This window comes from Melospiza georgiana, chromosome 6 (genome assembly GCF_028018845.1).
Source record: "Melospiza georgiana isolate bMelGeo1 chromosome 6, bMelGeo1.pri, whole genome shotgun sequence".
Classification (NCBI taxonomy): Eukaryota; Metazoa; Chordata; class Aves; order Passeriformes; family Passerellidae; genus Melospiza; species Melospiza georgiana.
This window is the reverse complement of record NC_080435.1, coordinates 4,001,949-4,025,190: the sequence shown is the minus strand read 5'-3', so window position 1 is coordinate 4,025,190 and position 23,242 is coordinate 4,001,949. Positions and strand designations below refer to the sequence as shown.

The 23,242-nt window shown below is 46.7% G+C and overlaps 2 protein-coding genes across 10 annotated transcripts in view; one reads left to right on the top strand and one right to left on the bottom strand.

The window, feature by feature from the left end:
- NUMB (NUMB endocytic adaptor protein) overlaps positions 1 to 9,764 on the top strand; it is a 93,164-nt gene extending 83,400 nt beyond the window's left edge. For 5 of the 9 annotated variants that reach the window (XM_058025387.1, XM_058025392.1, XM_058025390.1 and 2 more), the window contains 4 exons: positions 629 to 830; positions 2,943 to 3,245; positions 5,711 to 5,860; positions 7,832 to 9,764. In XM_058025387.1, coding sequence (XP_057881370.1) covers positions 629 to 830; positions 2,943 to 3,245; positions 5,711 to 5,860; positions 7,832 to 8,538 — 1,362 coding nt within the window. In that variant the 3' untranslated portion in view covers positions 8,539 to 9,764. Of the gene's footprint in view, positions 1 to 628; positions 831 to 2,942; positions 3,246 to 5,710; positions 5,861 to 6,691; positions 6,836 to 7,831 lie in introns of all 9 variants that reach the window. The other 4 variants (XM_058025393.1, XM_058025389.1, XM_058025395.1 and 1 more) reach the window with 3 other exon arrangements.
- Positions 9,765 to 9,996: 232 nt separating this feature from the next.
- Positions 9,997 to 23,242, bottom strand: part of PAPLN (papilin, proteoglycan like sulfated glycoprotein) — a 38,171-nt gene continuing 24,925 nt past the window's right edge. The window contains exons 19-27 of the mRNA XM_058025385.1: positions 22,065 to 22,692; positions 21,160 to 21,297; positions 19,677 to 19,801; positions 18,793 to 18,931; positions 17,283 to 17,420; positions 16,537 to 16,664; positions 15,894 to 16,002; positions 14,417 to 14,592; positions 9,997 to 13,319 (exon numbers count right to left, since the gene is read on the bottom strand). Of these exons, the coding sequence (XP_057881368.1) occupies positions 13,144 to 13,319; positions 14,417 to 14,592; positions 15,894 to 16,002; positions 16,537 to 16,664; positions 17,283 to 17,420; positions 18,793 to 18,931; positions 19,677 to 19,801; positions 21,160 to 21,297; positions 22,065 to 22,692 (1,757 nt within the window). The 3' untranslated portion in view covers positions 9,997 to 13,143. The remainder of the gene's footprint in view (positions 13,320 to 14,416; positions 14,593 to 15,893; positions 16,003 to 16,536; positions 16,665 to 17,282; positions 17,421 to 18,792; positions 18,932 to 19,676; positions 19,802 to 21,159; positions 21,298 to 22,064; positions 22,693 to 23,242) is intronic.

Genomic DNA, 23,242 nt, shown 5'->3' with positions numbered 1-23,242 from the left:
CTTGTAGCAATAGTGCCTCTGATTCAACTGTGGCAGCTGTATCAGCTGGACTTCCTCAGACTTGAATTTCCTTTTTACAGTTATTGGATAGTGGATTCTTTTGACCTGGTGAATAATGGAAGTGCTTTTCATTAGGCACTCCTAAATCTAACATGTGCACTTGGTCAGGACCATTAAGAGGTGTGAGTAGTCGCCACTGTACTTTTAACTTCCACAGGTGCAAGAGTAGAGTCACCCTGAGCCCTCTGTAAACTTTCTCCAATAATAGCACTTACCTGTGCTTTAGCACCTACACCTTAATATAGCTGCATGAGAGTTTCTGTGTGCACAGATGTATCTAGAGGCAAGGGATAGGTGTGGGCACATTATTGCACTGGCATCTTAGCAGCAGTTGAACTAAACAGATCGTGCAGCAATCCCATTCATTCCTGGGTGGCCTTCTTGAACGTGGCTTGTGCATTAGTAGCTGGGAGTCTTTGTGTGCCAGGTTTAAGGCTGAAATACAATTACAATAGTTTTCTTTAATGCCTTAATGAATTTGTTCTGCAAAGGCAGGTTTCAGTTTGTGATGCTTGAAGCACATGTGTGTTTCTGTTCAGTCACTGTGATGCAATGCTGTCTTGTGCAGGGAGAAAGGTTGAGTCACGCCGTGGGCTGTGCATTTGCAGCGTGCCTGGAGCGAAAGCAGAAGCGAGAGAAGGAGTGTGGAGTGACTGCCACCTTTGATGCCAGCAGAACCACATTCACTAGAGAGGGGTCATTCAGGGTCACTACAGCTACTGAACAAGCAGAGAGAGAGGAAATTATGAGACAGATGCCGGATGCTAAAGGTACGGGATGCAATTTAAACAATCATCTGCAGTGAGCAGAGCCAGCACTGAGGCTCTGCGAGGATTGAAGCTGAGCAATGTCCTTACAGCATTCCCTCTCTTGAACCTTAATATGTTCTAATCGTATTCCCAGACCATTGTCAGCTCACAAGATGGAAAATGTTCCCAGATTCACTCAGTATTTTCCCACGTCTTCTAGAAAAGGTGCAGGTGGCTTCATATGTGAAAGCTGCTTCTGCTTTGTTTTGTCAGGCTGCTTTATGGCAGAGAACACGGTAGGTACCAGACTAAAAGTCCTTATTAGAAAATTGTTTAAAAAATACAACAAGCTTGCCAGACAGAAAGTAATCATTTATGCAGTCTAGTCCTTGTGGTAAATTAACCGAAAATGACATGCATTTTTCTTAGAAAAGAATGTATTTTTATCTTGATTTTTAAGGTAGGTTACAGACTCTATGTATACAGCTGTACTGCATGAAGGAAGAACAGATCAATTACAGAGTGCTTTCCAAAAAAAATCCAGAATATCCACTCCCTCCCCATAAAACACACAGGTGTTGGACTATTAATTACATTCAAAATTAGTGACTAACTGATTTGAGAGGAGATAAAATGTTCTGAAATTAGGTGAAAGTAGAACTTCTCACTCAAGTTTTGTTACAAAGCCTGGAGTTCTACGGCTAACAAAAAATTAAGTATTATAAATACTGTTTATAACCTGCTTCACAGTGAAGTCAGACTTTTGTTTCAGAGGATTTCACAGCAAGTTTTATGCTGCCTCTTGATTGTAAAACTTTAATCTTCGTTTTCATCATCCATCTGCTTGTTTCCATACGTTAGTTTCAGAATGTGCTAAATGAAGCTTAAACACAAGGCCTTTGTTACTTGAGGGCATGAGTCAAAGTCTTGACTCAGTGAAGGTGTGTGAAATCCTTTCCAAGAATTAGAAAAGTTTCACTTGAATGAGCAGCTGCAACTCATGGGTACTGAAGCTTACAAGACAACATAATTAGTTCCTTCTACCATTCCAGCTCCTCAGAAATCTCTAGTCTGACTCCTCTCTTTACCAGACTTTTAGTTATTCTGCTGATGTGTCAAAAAAAAGGTCATTGCTTTTTCTAAAATATTTGGAAAACAGTATAGGTAAAATAGAGCTCATACCAGGATATTGTCCTTCTGTGTTGATGGAACTGTGTTTGTTGCCCCCAAAGCCAATTCATTTATGAGTGAGAAAGTTTTCCTAGAGGTAGAAAAATCTCCCCATTGCAATTTTAATCATAAGTCTCATGATTTAAACAAATCTTAATCCTACATTTCTGCCAGAAGGTCTGTCTGACAGGAGTATTGTGGTGCTGTGCAAAGCCCTGCAAAATGAAGCAGCTGACTTGAAGTTGGAGGATCTTCCACTGCAACTAACTCATGATTGAGTAGTAGCATTGCAGCTAAATTCAGTACAGGAGTGACACAGGAACTCCTTGCAAATGTGTTTGGTGTTAGCAAGGCCTGTCAGCTCAGAGGCTGAATCTGCCTTGCAGCACATTCCTCTCTACCTCTGATGTCTTTCCTGGAGGAGCTGAGAGCTGCAGCCCGGCCTGTTAATTGCTGTGTCTGGCTGCTGCTGCTAATTCTGCAGGGCTGGGAGGGTGGTTTTTAAAAGAGGGTCCTGGAGCTGTGTTGTGTTCCCTGCTGCTGCTGAGTTGTGCTGCTCACTTAATACAGTTGGTGATAATATTTTGTCCATGGTTGTGTATGAGACAAAGTAAAGCTCTCAAATACACAGTATATTTTTCAGTCTTAACCATAAATGAATTACAAGTATTTCTGGAGCTGGGATCTCAGAAAGAAATCAGAAACAATACAGATGTAAGGCCATACTTTCTAGGGAGTGGCTTGCCTTAGAAAGCTGTGGGGCTTTGATATGTGTCAGGTGATGTGGTGAAGACAATGGAGGTATACAGAAATTGTGTTTCTGCTGTGCTATTAGAAACTCATTTGCAAGAGTGCTAGTTATGCAAATTCCTGCAATTTCTCTTTTCAAAACAAATGGCAATACAGGTAGGCAGCTGAACAGTACTTTGCTTTACTCTTCTAACCTCCCCCTGTTTCCTCCAGCAGTTGAAACAGAAGTGAAAACAGTAGCGCCAGGGGCTGCACCAAACAATACTGCCCCCTCCTCTGGCTCACCGACCTCTCCTACTGCCGAAGTGGCGGCCTCTGTGGATAAAGAAACGAGCAACCCCCACGCGATCCCGCGGCGGCACGCCCCCATCGAGCAGCTCGCCAGGCAGGGCTCGTTCAGGGGCTTCCCCGCCCTGAGCCAGAAGATGTCTCCTTTCAAACGCCAGTTGTCTTTGCGGATAAACGAGCTGCCTTCAACAGTGCAAAGGAAGACTGACTTCCCCATGAAAAACTCAGGTAAAACTAAATGGTTCCAGTGAAACATTGCCTTAAATCGTTTCTTTCTTTCTTTCTTTCTTTCTTCCTTCTTTCCTTTCCTCTTTTTCCTCTTTCCTCTTTTTCCTCTTTCCTTTCTCCTTTCCTTTCTCCTTTCCTTTCTCCTTTCCTTTCTCCTTTCCTTTCTCCTTTCCTCTCTCCTTTCCTTTCTCCTTTCCTCTCTCCTTTCCTTTCTCCTTTCCTCTCTCCTTTCCTCTCTCCTTTCCCCTCTCCTTTCCCCTCTCCTTTCCCCTCTCCTTTCCCCTCTCCTTTCCCCTCTCCTTTCCCCTCTCCTTTCCCCTCTCCTCTCCTCTCCTCTCCTCTCCTCTCCTCTCCTCTCCTCTCCTCTCCTCTCCTCTCCTCTCCTCTCCTCTCCTCTCCTCTCCTCTCCTCTCCTCTCCTCTCCTCTCCTCTCCTCTCCTCTCCTCTCCTCTCCTCTCCTCTCCTCTCCTCTCCTCTCCTCTCCTCTCCTCTCCTCTCCTCTCCTCTCCTCTCCTCTCCTCTCCTCTCCTCTCCTCTCCTCTCCTCTCCTCTCCTCTCCTCTCCTCTCCTCTCCTCTCCTCTCCTCTCCTCTCCTCTCCTCTCCTCTCCTCTCCTCTCCTCTCCTCTCCTCTCCTCTCCTCTCCTCTCCTCTCCTCTCCTCTCCTCTCCTCTCCTCTCCTCTCCTCTCCTCTCCTCTCCTCTCCTCTCCTCTCCTCTCCTCTCCTCTCCTCTCCTCTCCTCTCCTCTCCTCATCTTTCTCTGTGGTTTCAAGTAACTCCTTATTTTCTGGTAAATCCTTCTTCCTGCCTCATGTTGATCATTTATCATGAACGAACATCACCATGTCAGAAAATTTCTGCTTTAGGAATAGGCAAGAATTTCAAATGTGGGGTTCACATGCAGAAAACAGTTCTAATTGCTATCTGAAGTAGTGAAGCACAGCTTGAGGTGTTCCAGAAATGGGTGTTGGTGAATTAGTAGGTTTGGCTCTTCCCTTTGAGTCACTGAACCAGTTCTTCCACTTACTGTCAGGGCATCCCGAGACACAAATCCCTTCAAGGCCTTAATCACTTGTCTTGGGATCATGTGACGCTCTTCTGTAGTCTGTCCTTCTGTCTGTCTGAATTCTTTTTGAGAGCAGTGAAATTGCTCTTCACATTTCATTAAGAGAATCTACCTGTTTAGGTGGTACAGCTGGCTGTATCAGTATTACATGATACAGTTTTCACATGATGATAGTGAGGTTTTCTAAAAGTCATCCTAACATAAACTCCTGGGGTGCTCTTTATGTTGCATAATGTCCTTGAGTTCCCTGAGCTAGGTGTTATCCTTTGGGCCAGCTGTACTCTCAGTTGGCAACAGAGCTGGTTTTAGGGTTCTAAGCTTTGAAGTAAAAGTTAGTGTGGCAAAGACAAATGCAACAAAAATCCTTAGTCTGACTTCTTTCATAATCCTTGTTTAGTGACCTGTGCTTTAAGACCAGCACTGAGCCAATCAGTTTTACAGCAGTAGTGCACTGCTCAGCACAGACCACAATCCCAATTTTTCATGATTCAGAACATTTCTGATGCATGTTCCCATATATGCCACTGCCAGTGCTGCTTACCGTCCCACTGCATGCACTGTGTTGGAATATCCCTCAAAGAATCAATTTTTGGGCATGCCTCCCCCTGAATTTTAGATCTGGTGCATGTTGTGTGCAGACATTTTATGTTTCTTACACTATTTTGTGCTTGATTATGCCTGCTCATGTCAGTTCTGTGCAATGACAGACTGATGACTGGTACTTTTGGAAAACACTGCCATTAGTAATAATGAGAACATCTGGTAAGCTGGCAGCTTTACTCCAGATGTTACATTATCCACATGATACTGATGCTTCGTTTAAAACTGAGCATCCATTTTATCTGAGCATTCAGCTTTTGCTTTTATGATTCTAGCACAGGAACTGGGGATTTCAGCTACCACTGAACTGGAACAACCAACACTGACTCTAGACTGAACTTGCTGCTGTGCATTACTGTCAGTACATTTAAAGTTACTGTAGTTACTGTACAAGTATGTTGTTGGAACACTTAAATCTATCATAAGTATTTTCATTTCACAGAATGCCAAATCTTAGAGCCAAACCTTTGAGAAGTTTAGCACTTTAATACTGAAAGATTTAGATCTCTACTTAAACTGTAGAAAACCCTTTTTATTTTCTGATGCCAGCATCCTTTAAATCTGGAACAGTGATCTCCTTGCCCTCTTGACTTAATCACAAAATACATTAATGTGGTGTTCTATTTCAGGCCAGATCTTCAACACTAATGTTAAAAAAAAAAAAAAGCTGTCATGCAAATCAGTAGCAAGAACATGTAGGACATAAGGGAACTAATTATATTTCATTTCCACATTGGTAGTTGTAAATTGTTTCTGTATCCTTTAAACTTTCAATTTAATGAATTCTGTTTACATTTTAGTCCCAGAGGTAGAAGGGGAAACAGACAGCATTAGTGCCCTGTGCTCTCAGATCACCAGTGCTTTCAGCACACCATCAGAAGATCCTTTCTCTTCGGCCCCCATGACAAAACCAGTGACAGTAGTTGCACCACAGTCTCCTGCCTTTCAAGGTTTGTGATTTCTTTGGATGCTGGATGAGGCTTGAATGCACATAATGTTGCTTTCTAGTAACACATGGTCTTAATTTCTTGTGCAAGTCCTGTTACCAGTATTTTGGGTGAATGCATCCTGCTTTATTCATCTTGTCTGTTTAATTTTTCTGTGGTTTTGTTTTTAACAATAAGTTCATGCACCTACCACACAATAGTTACCTCTAAAAGGAACTGCTTTGAGGTAATGGCTATTTTATCATTCTGCCTCCTGAACTGCATAGGAGTGTGTCACAGGAACCAAATCTCGCAAGGGAAGGGATTTTGTGCTACCACAATTACTGTTTTTTACACAAATTCTTAGATAAGTTGTGGAAAAATGCCAGCTATAGAACTCATAGCAGCCATTGGTATTCATTTCACTGCTATGCTTTTATAGAAGTTGTGTGAAAAAAGAACCTCTCCATGTGAATTGTAGTTATTGTTACTTTGTATCTACAAAGTGTTGTTTTTTTAATCTAAAATTAACTGTACAATAACTACTGGTGAGCCATATCTCTTCCTTATAGGAACAACAAATTTAACTTCAGTCAGTCATCAGAACTCAAGGCCTCCTAACGGACATCAAAATCCACCATCCCATGATTCTTTTAACAAGTGTTGGCTTGGTGAAATGAGATTTACTCTCTGTATTGGCTGTCAGTCCAGTTTGGCTAATTACCCGAACTCCTGTCATGTGGAAGTGTCTAAAAGTGTTGTATGTGGATAGGTATGACCCAGCCCACTAATACTCCAGTCACGTGCATGCCTTGCATGAATTAATCGCACTGATGTTGTCTGCTCCCATTTTAGTTAATGGCACTGCCTCTGCCTTCTGTGTGCTTGCTGCTAAACCATCCCAAGCTGCTGTAGTGTCCACAGCTATGCCAGTTCGTGAAACCAATCCTTGGGCTCATGCTCCTGCTGCTAATACTGGAGCTGCGGCCGTGGTCGCTGGTAAGAGTGGAAGTAGATCCGGTGCACTGCTATAAGAACTTGGATCAAAAGCATAATTGAGCCCCTGAGACAATTGTCAGTGCCCCTTAATGGCAAGTGGAAGGAACAGGAACAAAAGCTGGAAGTAGTAGTGTTTTGCACTAGTGGATGGAGGGAAGCGATGAATTTGCTGGTGCTAGGTCTGTAACCTGGACTGATTCTTATTTTGGCAGCATTTTATAAAATCAGCGCTTAAAAAGGAAGTAATGAAGTTGTATGCAAATTTGTGTGTATAAAAGGGAAAGAGTCTGTGTGTATCCAAAAAAATTTTGTGTGTTCTTTTCACTCATGTACATAGGGAGGGATTAAGTGTGTTGCTTAAAGGCTTAGAAGCTCATTTCTTCTGTTTAGTAAGTTTAGTGTGTTTTAAGGCCCTCCAGGCCTTGTCTGCACTGTGTAAGGTGAAATAGTCACCCATGTGGGCACATAGGCTAGAAGGCTGCAGTCTGAGTTCCTTCATGTCATGGTGTAAGCGCCACTCCACGAGAGAAACTTGGCTAGTGAAACAGTAGGTTCTGCTTGGCCTTGTAAGAGCACCAGACTTTGTCTGTAAAACAGTTTCTTAGACCTTTGTGCTCTGAGTCCACCCATCCTGAGCTGTGCATTCAGAAACTGATACTTCCCAGTTAGGGGGATTAGTGATTGTGGACCAGATCATTGCCACCAAGTTATGAGTGCAGGCAGCAGCTTTCCTCTGTACCCTAAAGTCTTAGATGTCTGCTAAGAAGAAAAAAAAACATAAATCTCCACTTTAGTGAAGAAGCACTTACCTACCTCATCTTGAAGAATGTCTTCCTAGAACAGAACAGTACAGTGGATGCATAAAGATGCTTCCAATGGTGGGAGCATCTTTCAGTCATGTCACTGTGTGTTCTTGTGTACACCCTCCAGTCTTTCTAACCAATAGAAGGATGAGGAGTGGAAATATTAGTGACTTGTCCATGCTTTCCCTCCCAGGCACCGAATGGAGCAGCACCTCCTCAGGTGCGGCCTCACCGAGTCTCTTCCAAGGAAATCACAGACGTACTCCCTCAGAGGCAGACCGCTGGTTGGAAGAGGTCTCAAAGACTGTCAGAGCCCAACAGCAGCCAACCTCAGCCCCAGCCCCACAGCCACTGCTCCAGCCTCCTCCAGCAGCTCCAGCCTCCCAGTCGGCACCAGCCTTCCCAGTCAGCACCTTCATCGCGCCTCAGCCCGTGCCGGTGGGCGTGGTACCGCCCATGCAGCCGGCATTTATTCCGGCTCAGCCCTACGCTGTAGCCAATGGGATGACCTATGCAGCCCCGAGCGTCCCTGTGGTGGGGATCACACCTTCCCAGATGGTGGCCAACGTCTTCGGTACTGCCAGCCACGCTCCAGCGGCCCACCCGCACCAGTCCCCCAGCCTGGCGAAGCAGCAGCCGGTCCCTCAGTACGACAGCGGCAGCGCCACCGCCAGCCCCTTCTTCCACCCGCCCGCGCAGCACAACGGCTCCGCCGCCTTCAACGGCGTGGAGGGCGGCAGGTGGGCGGCCGAGGACAGGCAGGCGCAGCCCGGCCCGCAGCTCGACCCCTTCGAGGCGCAGTGGGCGGCGCTGGAGGGCAAGGCCAAGCAGCGCACCAACCCCTCCCCCACCAACCCCTTCTCCAGTGACCTACAGAAAACGTTCGAGATCGAACTCTGAGCGCTCCGGGGGGAAGATGAATTGTACATTAGGCTAGAGGGATAAAGGGAGCGGAGGGGACTGTTTCTGATCAGTTTGCTTTGATAATCCCAACGGTCCCTTCGAATAAAAATGGGTTAGAAAGAGGGAGCAATTTTGGGGAGGATGGAAACGCGCGGAGAATTCAATGTGCAGTTTTTAAAAGGAATCCTGGAGCCACCCCAGTCTGCATTCCCTCGTCTCTTGGAAAGCTGGAAGTCAAATGGAGCGAAGGAAGGCACCCAGTCCCAAAGCCTGTTCTGCAGAAACATCAATCATCTCACAGAGAGGAAGGCAGATGTTTGTACCTGTGTCCTCCTGATGCCCTGCAAGCCCTGGATGTTCCCCCTCAGGGAAAAATTGGGTAGGGTGGGGGGTGGATATGGGTGGGATGTTGTCACCTTAGCAAAAGCTAGGTTTGTGGAAAAAGTTGAGCTTCCATTTTGAGTAACAAAGTGAATATTATATGTAAAGAATAAAGTAAAGCCAAAATCTTTATTTTTATGCATTTAGAATATTTTAAATAGTTGGATATTAAAAGCTGTATGAGTTGTAAGTAATCTTGCCAAAGGTTAAAAAACAAGGGGGTTGGATGTAAGAAATTGTACATAAGATTGATTTATCGCTGATTCTTATAGTAAGTAATATTGGGGGGTGGAAAAAGGGGCTCTAGCTTGTTCTTGTATCTGTTCATTGTAAGTAGCATATTGCAACAACAATCACAACCAATAAGTCATTATATCGTAGTTTTAAATAAAGAAAATTAAAGAACAGTATTGTCATGGTTTGAAAACCATGGGGAGAATTTACTGTTTTTTATTGGAATCAGTCTACATATTCTATATAGTATGGATTTTTTTCCTTTCATATATTGCTGCAGTTTCTTTGTCTTAATCTATTGGTTCTAACACTACTGTGACAACTTACTGTCATCATATCTACATCCTGGGGCTACCTGGGAAACCATTTTTGTTTGTCTGTCAATAGTTCTTAGAGGTTTTTAACTTTGGTTTTATTTTTTCCCACTGATTTGTGAAACCTTGTGGTTAAGGCTGCAGCTGGTCCAGGTTCTGCCTCTGGTGACTTGTGAAAACCATCTCATTTTAACTTTACTTTTAAACTTTGGCCTTACAAGCAAATGTAAGTTATATATATTTGTACTGATGATTTATAATCTGCTTTAACAGAAATAAATGTTGGTGGTAGAAGCACTGTCTGTGAGAGACTTATTTCCCACACTAATTCAGTTTCAGCATTTGCCCTTCTGGGTATCTTCTGTCTTGTAAGGTGGATGTGGATCAGCACATCCACCTTACATGACAGGCTGCTTGCTTACCTAGCAGCCTAAGAATAATATCTTAACACCTCTCATTTTCTACAGCCTGTTAGGTTGCATTGAACTTTAAAACTGAATTTCAAAATATCCTCAACACTTAAAGCTCTAAAATAGAGGCCTTTATTGAAGACATCAGATTCTGGGTTTGCAGGGCTGTGTTTTCTATCACTAAATATTTACAAAGAGACAATTCAGTAGCATTCAGTAATGGCAAAAAGGAAAACTCTTTCCTTCCCCTACTATTAGAAAGAGCCATATGAGATAATGAGGTATGTTCACCTCTTCTCCATCCTTCCACTGCGTTGGTATCTACCCTGTTTGTGTGACTGGTTCTTACCACATTCTTATGGGCACCACGTCAGTTTAGACACAAGGAAAAAAGTCAGACTCCTCAAGGGGAATAAACACTGCCTTTGTTAGCCCTCAGATTGGAGCTTGCCAGCAGTTTCCATTTCCAGGCAAGTACAGTGAGTCTTACAGTGACAGTCTAGAAAATTACAACTTATGACATTACAAATTCTTACCTGTGTTCAGTATGGTATGAATAGTAATGCAAACACTCCCTGTGGGATTTGAGTTGGTGTCAATGGTTTTTTCAGTTTTCAAAAAGCAAACAAGTATTTGTAGACATTTATAGTAGGAGAGAAAGCAGCTAGTTATGTATCTTTCACAGTAAGGGCCCCAAGATCAAGCTGAAAATAGCCCAGTATAGCTACACCCTTCTCCTGCCCTGGAGATAAGCACTTCCTACAACCCATTGTTTAGAGAAAAAAACTAACATCTTGATTCTCACATAAAAAAGTAAACCTTGAGTAGGTGATTAAGTGGTACTGCAGAGAGGGAGAAGCTGATCTCATCAGAAGAAATGCAAAGATCCTTTAGTTAACTTGATGGCATGGATTTACAGCAGGGAGCTGCATGCCTGTCAATCCCACCTTTACTGCCATGGCTGTGCAGCTGAAAGGAGGTCAGCATCAACTCTGACTAGCCAGAGCACTTCCAGTGTTAAAAGTCCTCCCCATCAGCAGGCAGGGGGCTGCTACACCCTAAGGAGTCTGGAGAAAGCACTTCCTGGCCCCATCTTATAAACCACGGAGTTCAAATGACAGGTAACTCCACAGAATATTTAAATATTCTAAAAATAAGGCCTCTGGCCTCTTAGAAAGGGATTTTATAGAACTGGTTACTTACTGTGGGACAAAAGGGTCTGACACGTCCACAATCCACTTCCAACCATGCTCCTGAGCAGAGCCTGACTACCCCTTGATGCCACTCTTGGAACAGAGAGGGCTTCAAAATGACTGGAATTTACAGAGTGTTTGATTGGTCCCTGATCTCCAAAGGCAAAAATCAGATCATTTACTAAAATGGTAAAATAGCCCATACAGACACACAGAGAAAAAGGTGCTGCTCTGAGATGTTAAATGGAAAAACATGTACAAACACAAGTGGATGTTTTCAGGACCATCTTATCATTCTTAAATAGCCAATAATTTCAAACCTTATACTGTACTGCCTGCCCTGCATTCCAGCAGAGGATTTTTCCCTAATCAAATTAAAGGGTCTTAAATGCAAAATAAAGTCTTTTGTATCTCCTAGCAAACAGAATCTGTCAGACCACAGAAGGACCCAGCCCCAAATCGCTGTGACTGTCACCTGCCTCTTCTGTACTGGATTGCTTGTAGACTTTGCTGTTTGTTGGCATCCTAGAGCAGTGTGTTCAGTCCTGAACCATATCCGTGCTGATTTAGCTGCATTTCTTAAAAGCCTTAAAGTAACACAAGAAGAAGACAAAAGTAGAAAACCCAATCCTCCATCCCCCAAACCAAAATACCAACAACCTCCTTTATACCTACATCTATGCAAATAATACATGGGTAATGTTGCTAATAATTATGATCAACCCATCCAAGTCTAGAATGAGGAAGAAGGGGACTGTCAGGACTGATGCTACGGTAGAACAGTAGTGTGAAGGCTGTAAAAGAATCCTTTTGCTCAAAAGCAATTTTGAGATACAGAAGATGCTCAAGGCCTTTGCTGGTTTAACATGATATAATCATAATATAATCTCACCTCCCCACCCCTAATGCCTGAGATTTTCAGAGCCCCAGATGAGGGAGAGTGGTAACACTTGTTGCCACTCCATGTTGGTCTTGAAATGAAGGATGCTTTTCAGCTACAGCTGCTCTGCATCTGGAAGTCCTAACTTGTTAGCCTGTAGCAGCAGGCATCAGCTCAGGCCACATGCAGAGCCAGGCTTTCTTGGATTTAACTGAGACTAGAGCAGATTCTTGGGAGGTGTGTTCTGGCAAGTGAAATGCCCCTACACACGTATTTCTATGGGTTTATTATTGGCCCCTGCCCAAACTCAGCACAACATCAGAACAGCACAGTTCCGGCTCAGGGGAAAAAGATTACCTGCTGAGCCTTCCTAGAATGAGTGCCATATAAACTGCAGCATCTCAGAACAGGTAACAGTGTTGGTATATTCATCTAAATTACCCCTAGCATTCAGGAAGGGCTAAAAGTAGTTTTCTATTTTGTCTTAAGCTTTCTGTGAAGCCTTCCTTCTGCATTTCACTCCAAAGCTGATTGCAGTCAAGTAGAAACCAAAGTGACCCTACTAGAAATTTGTCTGAGGTCTGCTGGAATAAAACAGTTACAGTATCATGACATTACAGCTGCATCCCCAGAGCCAGTAATCTCCTAGGACCTGAACACTAATTTTGTATGCATCAAGCTGTTTCTCGTGGCCAGAGTCCTTTGCATTTAGATGGAAAGTGCTCCCCAGGAGCACTTGTTCAGCAAAACTCACTGGAGGAACAAATGTTCATGGCTCATTAGTGCTTCAGTTGAAATGGTTCAGGCCCATCTTCAAACACTTCTGAGATTATGTTTTTAAGGGCACTTCTCTCTTGCTTGTATGAAGTCTCTCCCTCTTTCATGCTGGTCATCTGCCTTCTTTAGCCACATCATCATCCTTACATCCCTATTCTCATCTGGTTTCTGTGAATGACACCAACTACTCTTAAGAGATGGATAAGTTACAGCAAGGCACACAGGGGAAAAGGAGTTTACAATAAACCTGAGGGTGATGGGTCTCCCACCTTTGAACATTTACACTCACTACACGCTGTTCAGTTCACCCTTGTGGGCTTTCCAGCAGGGCAGAGTTCCTAGAACTGTCCCACGCAGTAGAAGAACAGAGTTGAGACCTCCAGTCTTGCCATCGGTCGCGGTGGCGGTGGCTGTCACCCGCGGGGGTGCGGGGGGCTGCCCTGGGGGCGGTGGCGGGCGCAGCTGGCGCAGCAGAAGCTGGAATAATACTCATTACCACAGAGCTGGGCCTGCAGGATCAGCTCACAGTTGGCAAGGTGGGGCTGGTCCAAGCACTCTCTGCTCAGGTCCACAATATGACTTGCAGTAGCTGCAGCCAAACAAAGGGTGAACCAGCTGTAAATTTATCCTCAGATTGCTATTCCATCCCAAAAGACAGAGCATGTTCCTACTTCCTCCACCCCACCAGTTCTAAATTTAGTCCAACATCAAGAAGGAGAGATGAGTTTCAAGGTGAAACAGACACCTCTGGTGAGACAGAGGAGGAAAATGCAGTTTCCAGGGAGAGGACAGACCACTCGATCTACCCTCTATATAAAGATAGTTGGATGGTGTCTAAAGTCCAATTACAAATCATGCAACCAACTATTTGGTCAAGCAACTATGGCATTTTGGCTTCAGGAAGTTAATTAGGCTCCCAGTGCCCTGGTCAGGGGGTGTTTCCAGCATCCTGCTTTTCTGTCCATGAGCTCTTGAGGCAGCACGACCCAGAGGCTCCTGCTGCTCCCCAAAGCCCGAGGCTGGTGCTGGACTGGCACACACAATGGACGCGATAGCTGCCAGGGGCTGGGCACTGTGCTGGGAGAAGCAGGAAGGCTGGGGGAAGCAGGAAGGCTGGGGGAAGCAGGAAGGATGGGGGAAGCAGGAAGGCTGGGAGAAGCTGGAAGGATGGGGGAAGCAGGAAGGCTGGGAGAAGCTGGAAGGATGGGGGAAGCAGGAAGGCTGGGGGAAGCAGGAAGGATGGGGGAAGCTGGAAGGCTGGGGGAAGCTGGAAGGCTGGGAGAAGCAGAAAGGCTGGGGGAAGCTGGAAGGCTGGGAGAAGCAGAAAGGCTGGGGGAAGCTGGAAGGCTGGGGGAAGCTGGAAGGCTGGGAGAAGCTGGAAGGATGGGGGAAGCTGGAAGGCTGGGAGAAGCTGGAAGGATGGGGGAAGCAGGAAGGCTGGGAGAAGCAGGAAGGATGGGGGAAGCTGGAAGGCTGGGGGAAGCTGGAAGGCTGGGAGAAGCAGGAAGGCTGGGAGAAGCTGGAAGGCTGGGAGAAGCAGGAAGGCTGGGGGAAGCAGGAAGGCTGGGGGAAGCTGGAAGGCTGGGAGAAGCTGGAAGGCTGGGGGAAGCTGGAAGGCTGGGAGAAGCAGGAAGGCTGGGGGAAGCAGGAAGGCTGGGAGAAGCAGGAAGGCTGGGCTGGACTCACTGCTAGGCCGGCTCCTCAGCACCTTCACCTCCGAGCTGGCGCTGACGGAGCTGCTGCCTCTGTAGGCGCTGCACGTGTAGGATCCCTCGTCAGCCTCTTGGACGTTGCTGATAGTCAGGCTTCCATCCTGGGACAGGTGGATGTGGTGGCCATCCCCCCATATGGGAACTCCGTTCCTGTGGTGAAAAACAAAATATTTCACTATTGCCACCCATGGGTGCTAAAGGAGCTTCCTGTGCTCTTTGGAAAATGATGTTCTGTGAAAGGGGTGATTTTTTACAAGTTCAGCAGGAAGGAAGAAATCTTTTGCACAACCTGGCCCTGCAGTTGGGTGGTAACATGAGCCTGAGTCAGTCTGCATCCGTTGCCCAGTGTCTGCGTGGGAGGTAGCTGAGTCTGTGTGCTCTGTGCAAAGACATTGCCCTTTCTGCTAGCACACATTCTTGAGGTTTGAGGAACTAAGAGAAAATCCAGTGTGCCTTTCCGTCTCTCCAGGTTGTGGTCTGGCAGTACTTGTTTGGCTGCCATTGATAGCAGCACATATTGCTTGATGAGCATATAGGGTAGTGAACAATGCACCCTCTTTCCTCTCCCTTTAAAAATTTGTTTAAAAAAACAGCAATATTGTGTCTCTGTTCAGTTCTTCCTAGAATAATCTGTGCCCAGCAGGAAAACTGCCTGAATTGTGAACTCCTGGTTACCAATGAAATGAAATTGGTTTCACTGAAAAGGGCTTCGTTACAACTCTGAAACATGCATCATTTTGTTAGGTCAAATACCAAACTTATGTATAGAAGAAAAGTTCTGTGTGTGAGATGGCCCGCTTCAACTTCAGTCCTAACCCTTGGAATTTCAACATTTACCCGTCCATCTCTCTGGAGAGTTTGTAAGAACGCTCCAAAGCAGAACTGATTATTTTCAAACAGCAAAAACAATCCTCACTAAACACTTGCACAAATTCAGAGATTCCTGGTAAACTATCAGGATAAGAGGACACAGCTTTTCACTTTCAAATGCTTCTAAATCTCCTTTGCTCCCACTGACAGTAAATAGAACTGTTGCAACAGGAAGCTGGGAGAAGAGGGTCCAAAATGTCTGTCACAATTAGGCAGAGAGGGTTTTTTGAAAAGTAACTAAAGCTTTTCCTCTGATTACTCATTTTCATTCATGTTATTTTCATATCACTAGTTTTCCAGCACAGAGCCCTTCTGAACTCCATGAAATCTTAGTTTAACGTCTGGTTTTCTCCTTATTTGGGTGGAACATGAACTTGATGACCCCCACACTCCACAGGGATCTTGTCCAGGATTTTTGGGTAACATCCAAGTTGTTTTAAGAAAGGGTAGGTGATACTAGTTGGGGCTGATAACTGTGGTCTCTGGCATATCTGGCAGGCACCCTGCATTAATTATTTGGAGGGTAAATGATGAGGTTTAGGAAGAGAAGGAAAGAGAAGTTCCATCTCGTTTTTGCTTACCTTGACCACCTTATATTCACATTGTTGCCAGTCACTGTACAATGAAGCTGAGCAGTCCCTCCCTCAGGTACCATGATGCTTGGCAGAAGACCAGTGATCCTCAACTCTCCTGGGCCAGACAGGAAATCATCACTAATGCCACCCTCTCCCCGGGAGTAGGAGCATTCCCTCATGGGAAAAGTCCAACACATCCCATAATAAGCTAAAAGCCCCTGGGCCTTGAAATAGCATGTTTGAGGCTGTGTCACTGCTGCTCTGGGGAATGTGGATTTCCTAGGACTTTGGCCCAAGAAAGGACAAGTAACAGAGGTCTCAAAGCTGGACACATGCATGTCACATACACAGAAGAGCCATCTCTAGTTTCTCTTGCTCTTATCCCACATCAGTGTCCCAGAAACAAGGCCCTGAGAGTCACTCTTATTGTGCCGTCAATCCCCTTTTCCCAGCTGCTTGGAGCACTGGACACATGCAGATGACCACTGGGTAAAGCAACTCATTCTTCCCTTGCCCTCAGGATGCCTGTTAAACTCCAGGTGTGAAGCAAAGAGGCACAGCCAGCAATGGAACCCACGCTGGCCCTGCACAGGGCCCTGTTTCCCCCTCCTGTGCCCACGGGCCGGGTGTGCTGCCACCCACCCCGTACCTAGAGGCCGGAGCAGGACCTGGCGCTGGTCACGGTCACGTCCATTGGAGGCAAGGCAGGTGAAGAAGCCAATGTCCTCAGAGCTGACCCTGCTGATCAGCAGGGCCCCGTCCGACTGCTGTCTGTGCCTGGGGAACAAAGCCAGCGTGTCCCTCAGCCTGTGCTTGGGTCAGGATGGCACTCCTGAGAGCCAGCAGAGGTGAAGCTAAGCCTCGTGTACAACTTCGTAGTACCATTGAGCAAAGATTTAGCAGCTCAGATGCTGCAGGGGTTGTAATGCAACCCTTAGTCCTCAAATCCCAGCACTGATGCTGTAAGAGTCTGGAAAAACTTGCTGCTAGAGCAGATTTCTGGGAGCAGAGAGAGGGGAGAGCAGCTGTGGAAGTAGCTGTGGAAGTTCACTGCAGATGCTCTGATGTCTCTCTGCTGAGAACCTCTGCCCTTGCTCACTGACCAGCTGGTTTTTGCCAAATTTGCTAGCCATGTGTTCTTTTCCTGCTAACCTTGTAACTGAATAAATCTGAACCCTGGTTCACTTATGGACCCTGTGTCACAGCTGTTCCCTCAAGGGTTCAACATTCAAACTTCCATCTGCCTGGCCCTGATGGAGGAGGCTGGACAGCATAAAGCCAGACAGGCCCTCGCTGCATGGCCAACAGCTCTGCTCTCTCTCAGAGAGGAGATGGGGAAAAAAAAGCAAGGAGGAGGCTCTTCTCATGAACAGCTGGAACCACCTGGGAGCTCACCTGGGAGAGGAGAGGGGCTGCCCATCTTTCTGCCACTCAATGGTGAGAGCTGGTGATGCTTCCACTGTGCAGGGCAGTCTGACTCTTTCCCCAATATGGGCCTCCACTACTGTGGGCTCGCTCTTATCCATTTTCAACCTGCAAAGTTCACAAGCACAGCAAAAGAGGTAGAAACTTCCTTGCTTAGCATTTGACCTTCAGCACAAGGCTTTATCAATCACAGGCCTTATTTTTTGCCTCCAATGGCAAAGGGAGGTCTCTACTCCCATGAGAGCTCTGATGCTTGCCATTACCAACATTCACTCCCAACGTTCAGAAAAGAGGAGCCTCTATAAAATCCTGCTCTAGTTCAGCACAGCTTGGTGCTGCACTCCTGTCAGCCAGCTTAATTTACAGACAGCAACCCTTATAACAACTCTGTGGATAACAGCTGAAGAAGCATTAACAATGTGAACACATGGCAAACAGTACAAAGTCCTAAAGAGGACACTGAGCAAGATTCCCCTTAGGTGCTTCTCTGGCACACAGAAATTAGCCTTTTTAGGGTGTGAAGAGCCTATTGCAATCACCTGACTGCACCAGGTCCAGGAGCTGCTCGTCCATTTCATGCAGCAGAAAGGCCGAGGTCGTGTCCTCACAACACTCATCTCATATTCTTTGCTCTCTTATAACTACAGCTAAACACTGTCTTAGAAGGGAACTAAACCATGTGTTCCCACAGTTAAACAAAACGTCATCTACCCTACCCCCATTCTGTGACCTGAATTCTTGATCTCAAAAAATAAAACCAAAGAGCCTTAATTCAATGAATCACTTATTACTGCTTTTAGCAGAAGCAGCTAAGGAGATTGCTGCAGAGTTCAGCAAATTGGCTGGGTTTTAGGCTGTAAACTCAAAAATAGAGAGAGATCAGATTGCCCTATTTAATCTGGAATCCCAACATGCTTCATTTAAGGCAAAAATAATTTGTCCCCCTTTATTTCTGTGGGGCCTAGAAGCAATAAAAAACTACGCAAGAAGCAACAAAAATGCCAGTATATGATGAGACTCAAACTGGTTTGTTCACAAAACATTTTAAATTAGTTAGTGGAGGCTGGAGGAGCTGAAGCTTTCTTCAATGCACATATGCCTATTTTGTGCTAGTTAAGCAGCTCCTATTTGCTTTGCTTTTTTTCAGAACAGGTTTCTCTTTCTGCCTGCACTAACATGAACAGCTAAGGATGCTGTCTCAAGACTTCTTTTGTTCAAGCCCAGCTGCTTTGCTGCCAGCTTCCCTGTCCATCTTTGCTCAGAGCATGCCTCTTTCAAGAGATCCTTGGGGAGGACAGAAGCCAGCTTGCGGCTGGGATCTTCTCCCGTTCCCGTTGTCAGCAGTTCAGCACTGCATGCTTCCCAACTGCGCCCTGGAACAGTTGACCCAGGACCTTTCCAGTCTTTGGCTTTTCTACATGAAGAGATGCCATATGGTTCATCACCTGGCTCCAACAACTGTTGCTGTAGGTGCACGTACCTGTATGTGAGCTGCTGAGGCACGGAGGAGCCGGCTGCCTGCCCAAGCTGCCTGCCTCTGGATAATGCTCGGCGCTGCTGATCTGCCTCCTGAAGGACCTGGCCTCTCTCACCCTCGGCCACAACACTGCTCTGGTACTCTATTCAAAACAAAATGCCATATGTGAATAAAAGGACACTTCTTACTGTGACCTATTGCATAGGGTTTCTGTGAGCCTGGGAGAGCTTGCTGAACCAGAGCCAAAGAGCCCTTCAGCCATCTGCTTTTTGGCTGACTAGTGCAGTAAACCTGCGCTGTCTACTAATGAGAGTCATAGACCTGCAGGCAAGCAATTTTAGACTCCTTTTCCTCCTCTGTCACTGAACATGTTGCAACATCCCTGAGGCCACAGTGCCTTCTGCCCCATGTGCCATTGCTGTGACAAAGCACACTTCAGAGATTGAAGTCTACAGGGTGCCTTTCTGTCCCATCTTTTGAGATTAGTCTTTCATCTTTTTGGTTTTGTTTCTGAAATAAGGCACAGTTTTCAGAACAGGAAATTATTTGTTACCCAGCAGGACCTGTTTGGGCAAAACACAAAACATAAAAATGCACCAGCAGTTCTGTTTTGCATCAGGAGGCAGCTGATGGCTCTCAGGGAGGAAGACATACTTGCCATGATAGAAAGAGGGTGGGTTACAGGCAAGACACAACTCCATTAATGGGGTGACACGGCAGGGGAGAAAGTATTTTAGAGCTAAGGCTTGATCATGAGGTAACACCAAAAGAGGCCCTGCTGCCTCCACACTCCCTCTTGGCAGCAGAGGGAATTTCCTCCTGCAGCTGGCTTTATAAGCCTGTGCTCAGTAACGTTAATGAGGAGCCCTGAGTAGAAGATAATTCACCTGTTATCTGCAGCTGAATCTGTCGGCTCTCGGTCCTCCCGTCAGAAGTGAGGCACGTGTAGGTGCCAGCGTCCTCGGGCCCGACGTGGCTGATCACCAGGGAGCTGTCGGACTGGTAGGTGTGCCTGCAACACGGGGGGAGCGCTGCCGCCTGCCCGGGCACCCGCAGCAGCCCCAGGGCACAGCAGCCAGCCCGGGCTGGTGCCACACAAACCAGCCCCGTGTGGGGCCCTCCCTGGCTCAGAAAAAAACAAAACCCTGCTGACCACAGACGGGTCACAGGCAGGGGGGAAAACTGCAGCAGAAAGGAGGTCAGGAACAGAGAGGAAAACTGAAATGGAAAACAGGGAACTGCTTTCAGTAACTCTCCCATAAGGAGGCAAACTGCCCTTCCAGGGGGGAGCTTGAGTCCCAGCAGTCAACTGCAAACAGAAAAGCATAACTGTGATTTTCATAACACAAAAGGACTGACTGGCTCCAGACAGACTTGCTGGAAACAGACTTCCCAGGAAAAACAGGTTTAAAAGTAGTTTAAAAAACAATTGTACTAGAGATTTTCAGCCAGAGGAACTCTGGGTTATTAGGCTGCAAGTTTCACCCCCAACTACTGGCTTTGTGCTGCCCCAAGATGAACCCAAGAGAAGCAATATTTTTCTGCATCACTACCCACATCAGCTTCCACCAGTGTTATGGGACAGCATAACTCTTGCTCTGCCCCATAATTCTAGCCCACACCTCATTACTGGTGCACACCGTACCTGTTTCTGCTATGCACAGAGCAGGTGGACAGTAGATGAAAATAGGAGTTTCTTTATTTCTTTAAAAAAAAGTGTGCTGGTTGTGGCTGGTGTAGTGTTAATTTTTTTTCACAGTAGCTGGTATGTGGCTGTGTTTTGGATTTGTGCTGAAAACAGTGTTGATGTTTTCACTACTGCTGAGAAGTGTTTACACCAAGACAAGGCCTTTTCTACTTCTCACCCCACCCACCAGTGGGCTGCGGGTGCACAAGAAGCTGGGAGGGGACGCAGCTGGGACAGCTGACCCTGACAGACCACAGGGATATTCCATACCATATGGCATCATGCTCAGCATGTAAAGCTGGGGAGAGGAGGAGGAGCAGGGGGGAGTTCGGAGTGATGGCGTTTGTCTTCCCAAGTCACTGTTATGTGTGATGGGGCCCTGCTCTTCTGGAGACAGCTGAACACCTGCCTGCCTGTGGGAAGTGATGAATGAATCCCTTGTTTTGCTTTGCTTGCACCCACGGCTTTTGTTTTAGCTTTTCAACTGTCTTTATCTCAGTCTCTGGATTTTCTCAGTTTTACCCTTCTGATTCTCTCTCCCATCCCACCAGGGGTGAGTGAGCAGCTCTGTGGGCTGAGTTGCCAGCTGGGGTGAAACCACGACACTCCTTTTTGGACTGCATATTTGGCACTCTGCCCAGCAAGGAGCCCATCTGCTCTACAATGAAGGGATCTGAGCTCACCTGTCAGAGGAGATGGGTCGGCTGTTCTTCATCCACTCCACTCTGGAGAGTGGGGACACGCCTGTCTTGCAGACCAGCTGGATGTTTTGTCCCACAACTGCTGTCACAAGAGGGGGCCTGCCTTCCTCCAGGATTGTTCTGAGAGAGAAAGTGATTCCATTGGCACTTCTGCTGCCCTCCTCACCTCTGTGTCCTCTCATGTGACTCTGGATGAGTTACAACCACAAGGCAAAGCAGGACCAGCTGCCCATTCAGCTTTGAGCAGATGCACTGGGCAGCATGGGGAGCCCTCTTCTATACAGCAAAGGCTGCTGTGGACAGAGTGAATGCTACAATATCTCCTGGAAGAAAGCCCTGTAACCCCTCTCTTCTGAAGGAACAAGGTTTAGCTCAGCAGACAGACAGATCCAGTACAGATATGTTTAGATCTAGCTGTATACACTCCTGATTTTCAGAGTAACACTGTCTGAATCTTGACCCAAAGTCTGCATCTTACAAGTCTTCCCTAGAACAACCCACTGCTGCTCCATGCAGTGCTGAGATAAAGGCTCTGAAGTCAGAGTGCCAGCTAAATTTGTTGGTCAGAACAAGAACAATACCTATGGATTCTCATTTACAGTGTTAGAAGGCCTCCCAGACAGAGACCTCAGGATTCTGCAGTCTTTTCACACATGATACTTCAGTTCTGTCAGAGACCAGGGAGTATGTGAGGAAAGAGACCACAGGTAATGCCAGGGCCTGAATACCTTGATTAACCAAGGGGCCACGTGTGTAGCTAATCCATCACACGGTATCCCCAGTTAGCTAGTCCCAGCTGAGGCAACATTTTCACTCCAGAGAAAGCTCCACTGATGCTTCATAATGAGCTGGCAGAACAGGGGGGAAGGATAGATGGAAATCATCACCTGTGCAGAGCCTGTGCTGGGAACAAGTCTGCAGACTCCTGGTGCCCAAATCCCTCTGTCACAGAAACATCTGCTCCGAAAGCTTCACGCCACTGCTTGCCTTCCCGAGACTGCCCCTGCTGGCCACCGCTGCTCTGCCTGTGCGAGGGCCCAGGCAGGGCTGTGTCCCAGGAGTGCAGCTGGCCCAGCCTGTCCAGTCTGCTTCTCTGGCTCTCCAGCACCCCGGTCCTTGGCAGGGCCTCTGGCAGCACGTCCCTCCTCCAGCTGCGGCTGTCTTGCCTGGGGAGTGAAGCCCCATAGGTTCTTCCTTCTTGTCTGTGACTTGCAGTCTCTCTTGTGGGTGACTGCTGCTGACCCTGAGCATGTCCTGTGTGAGAACTGGAGCCAGTCTGCTGGTGCTGCAGGGCTTCTGTGCCAGAAGAGGGCTGGATCTCCAGATGACTGGCCCCCACAGGGCTGTGGCACGCTCTCATGCACTCCTCCTCCGAGGCAAAGCTGTTTTTATTACCGTGACAGCCCCCATACCAAAAGCGGTTGCACTTGCCAACAACTCCCACAAAGTACCAGCGAGTGGTCCAGTTGGTGCAAGGGCCGTGGGCACTGGGCAGCAGGCACATGACAGGGTATGCTACCAAAAAGAGTGGAACAGAGGGAGATGTGAGGGTCACAAAGCACAAAGGTCCAGGGGCTTCAAGCCACCTACCTAGATGATTTATCTGATGGCCCTGTGGGCAAAGGGCAGGTGAGAAAGTAGGACACCTAGGTGTCCTACCCAGCTTTGAAACTGAGAAACTGCTCACATGTTTCTTTTTGCCTCAGTTTTGCCTCTGATGGAAGAACCATTCTCAGAGACATTTCTGAATCTAGATACTAGACAGATGCTTTACAGCCTTGCTTGGAGAATTCTGCAACTGCAAAGCAGGCTCTGGAGCTTCCTCTCCTGCAAGGGACATATGGCTGCCACTTGTACATTTCCAGCTCACAAAGCAAGTGGCTTAGACCCAGCTGTGAAGAAGAGTTATAAATTACAGAATACCCCTGCACACTGATATAAAGAGGAGCATGGCCCAAGGTGTTTACAAACCCAGAGCCACGGGTATCAGCCACATGCTGACAAACACCGGATGCAGGGCTCTTGCTGCAGGATGCTTTGTCAAGCTGTGTCTCAGCTGAGAGAA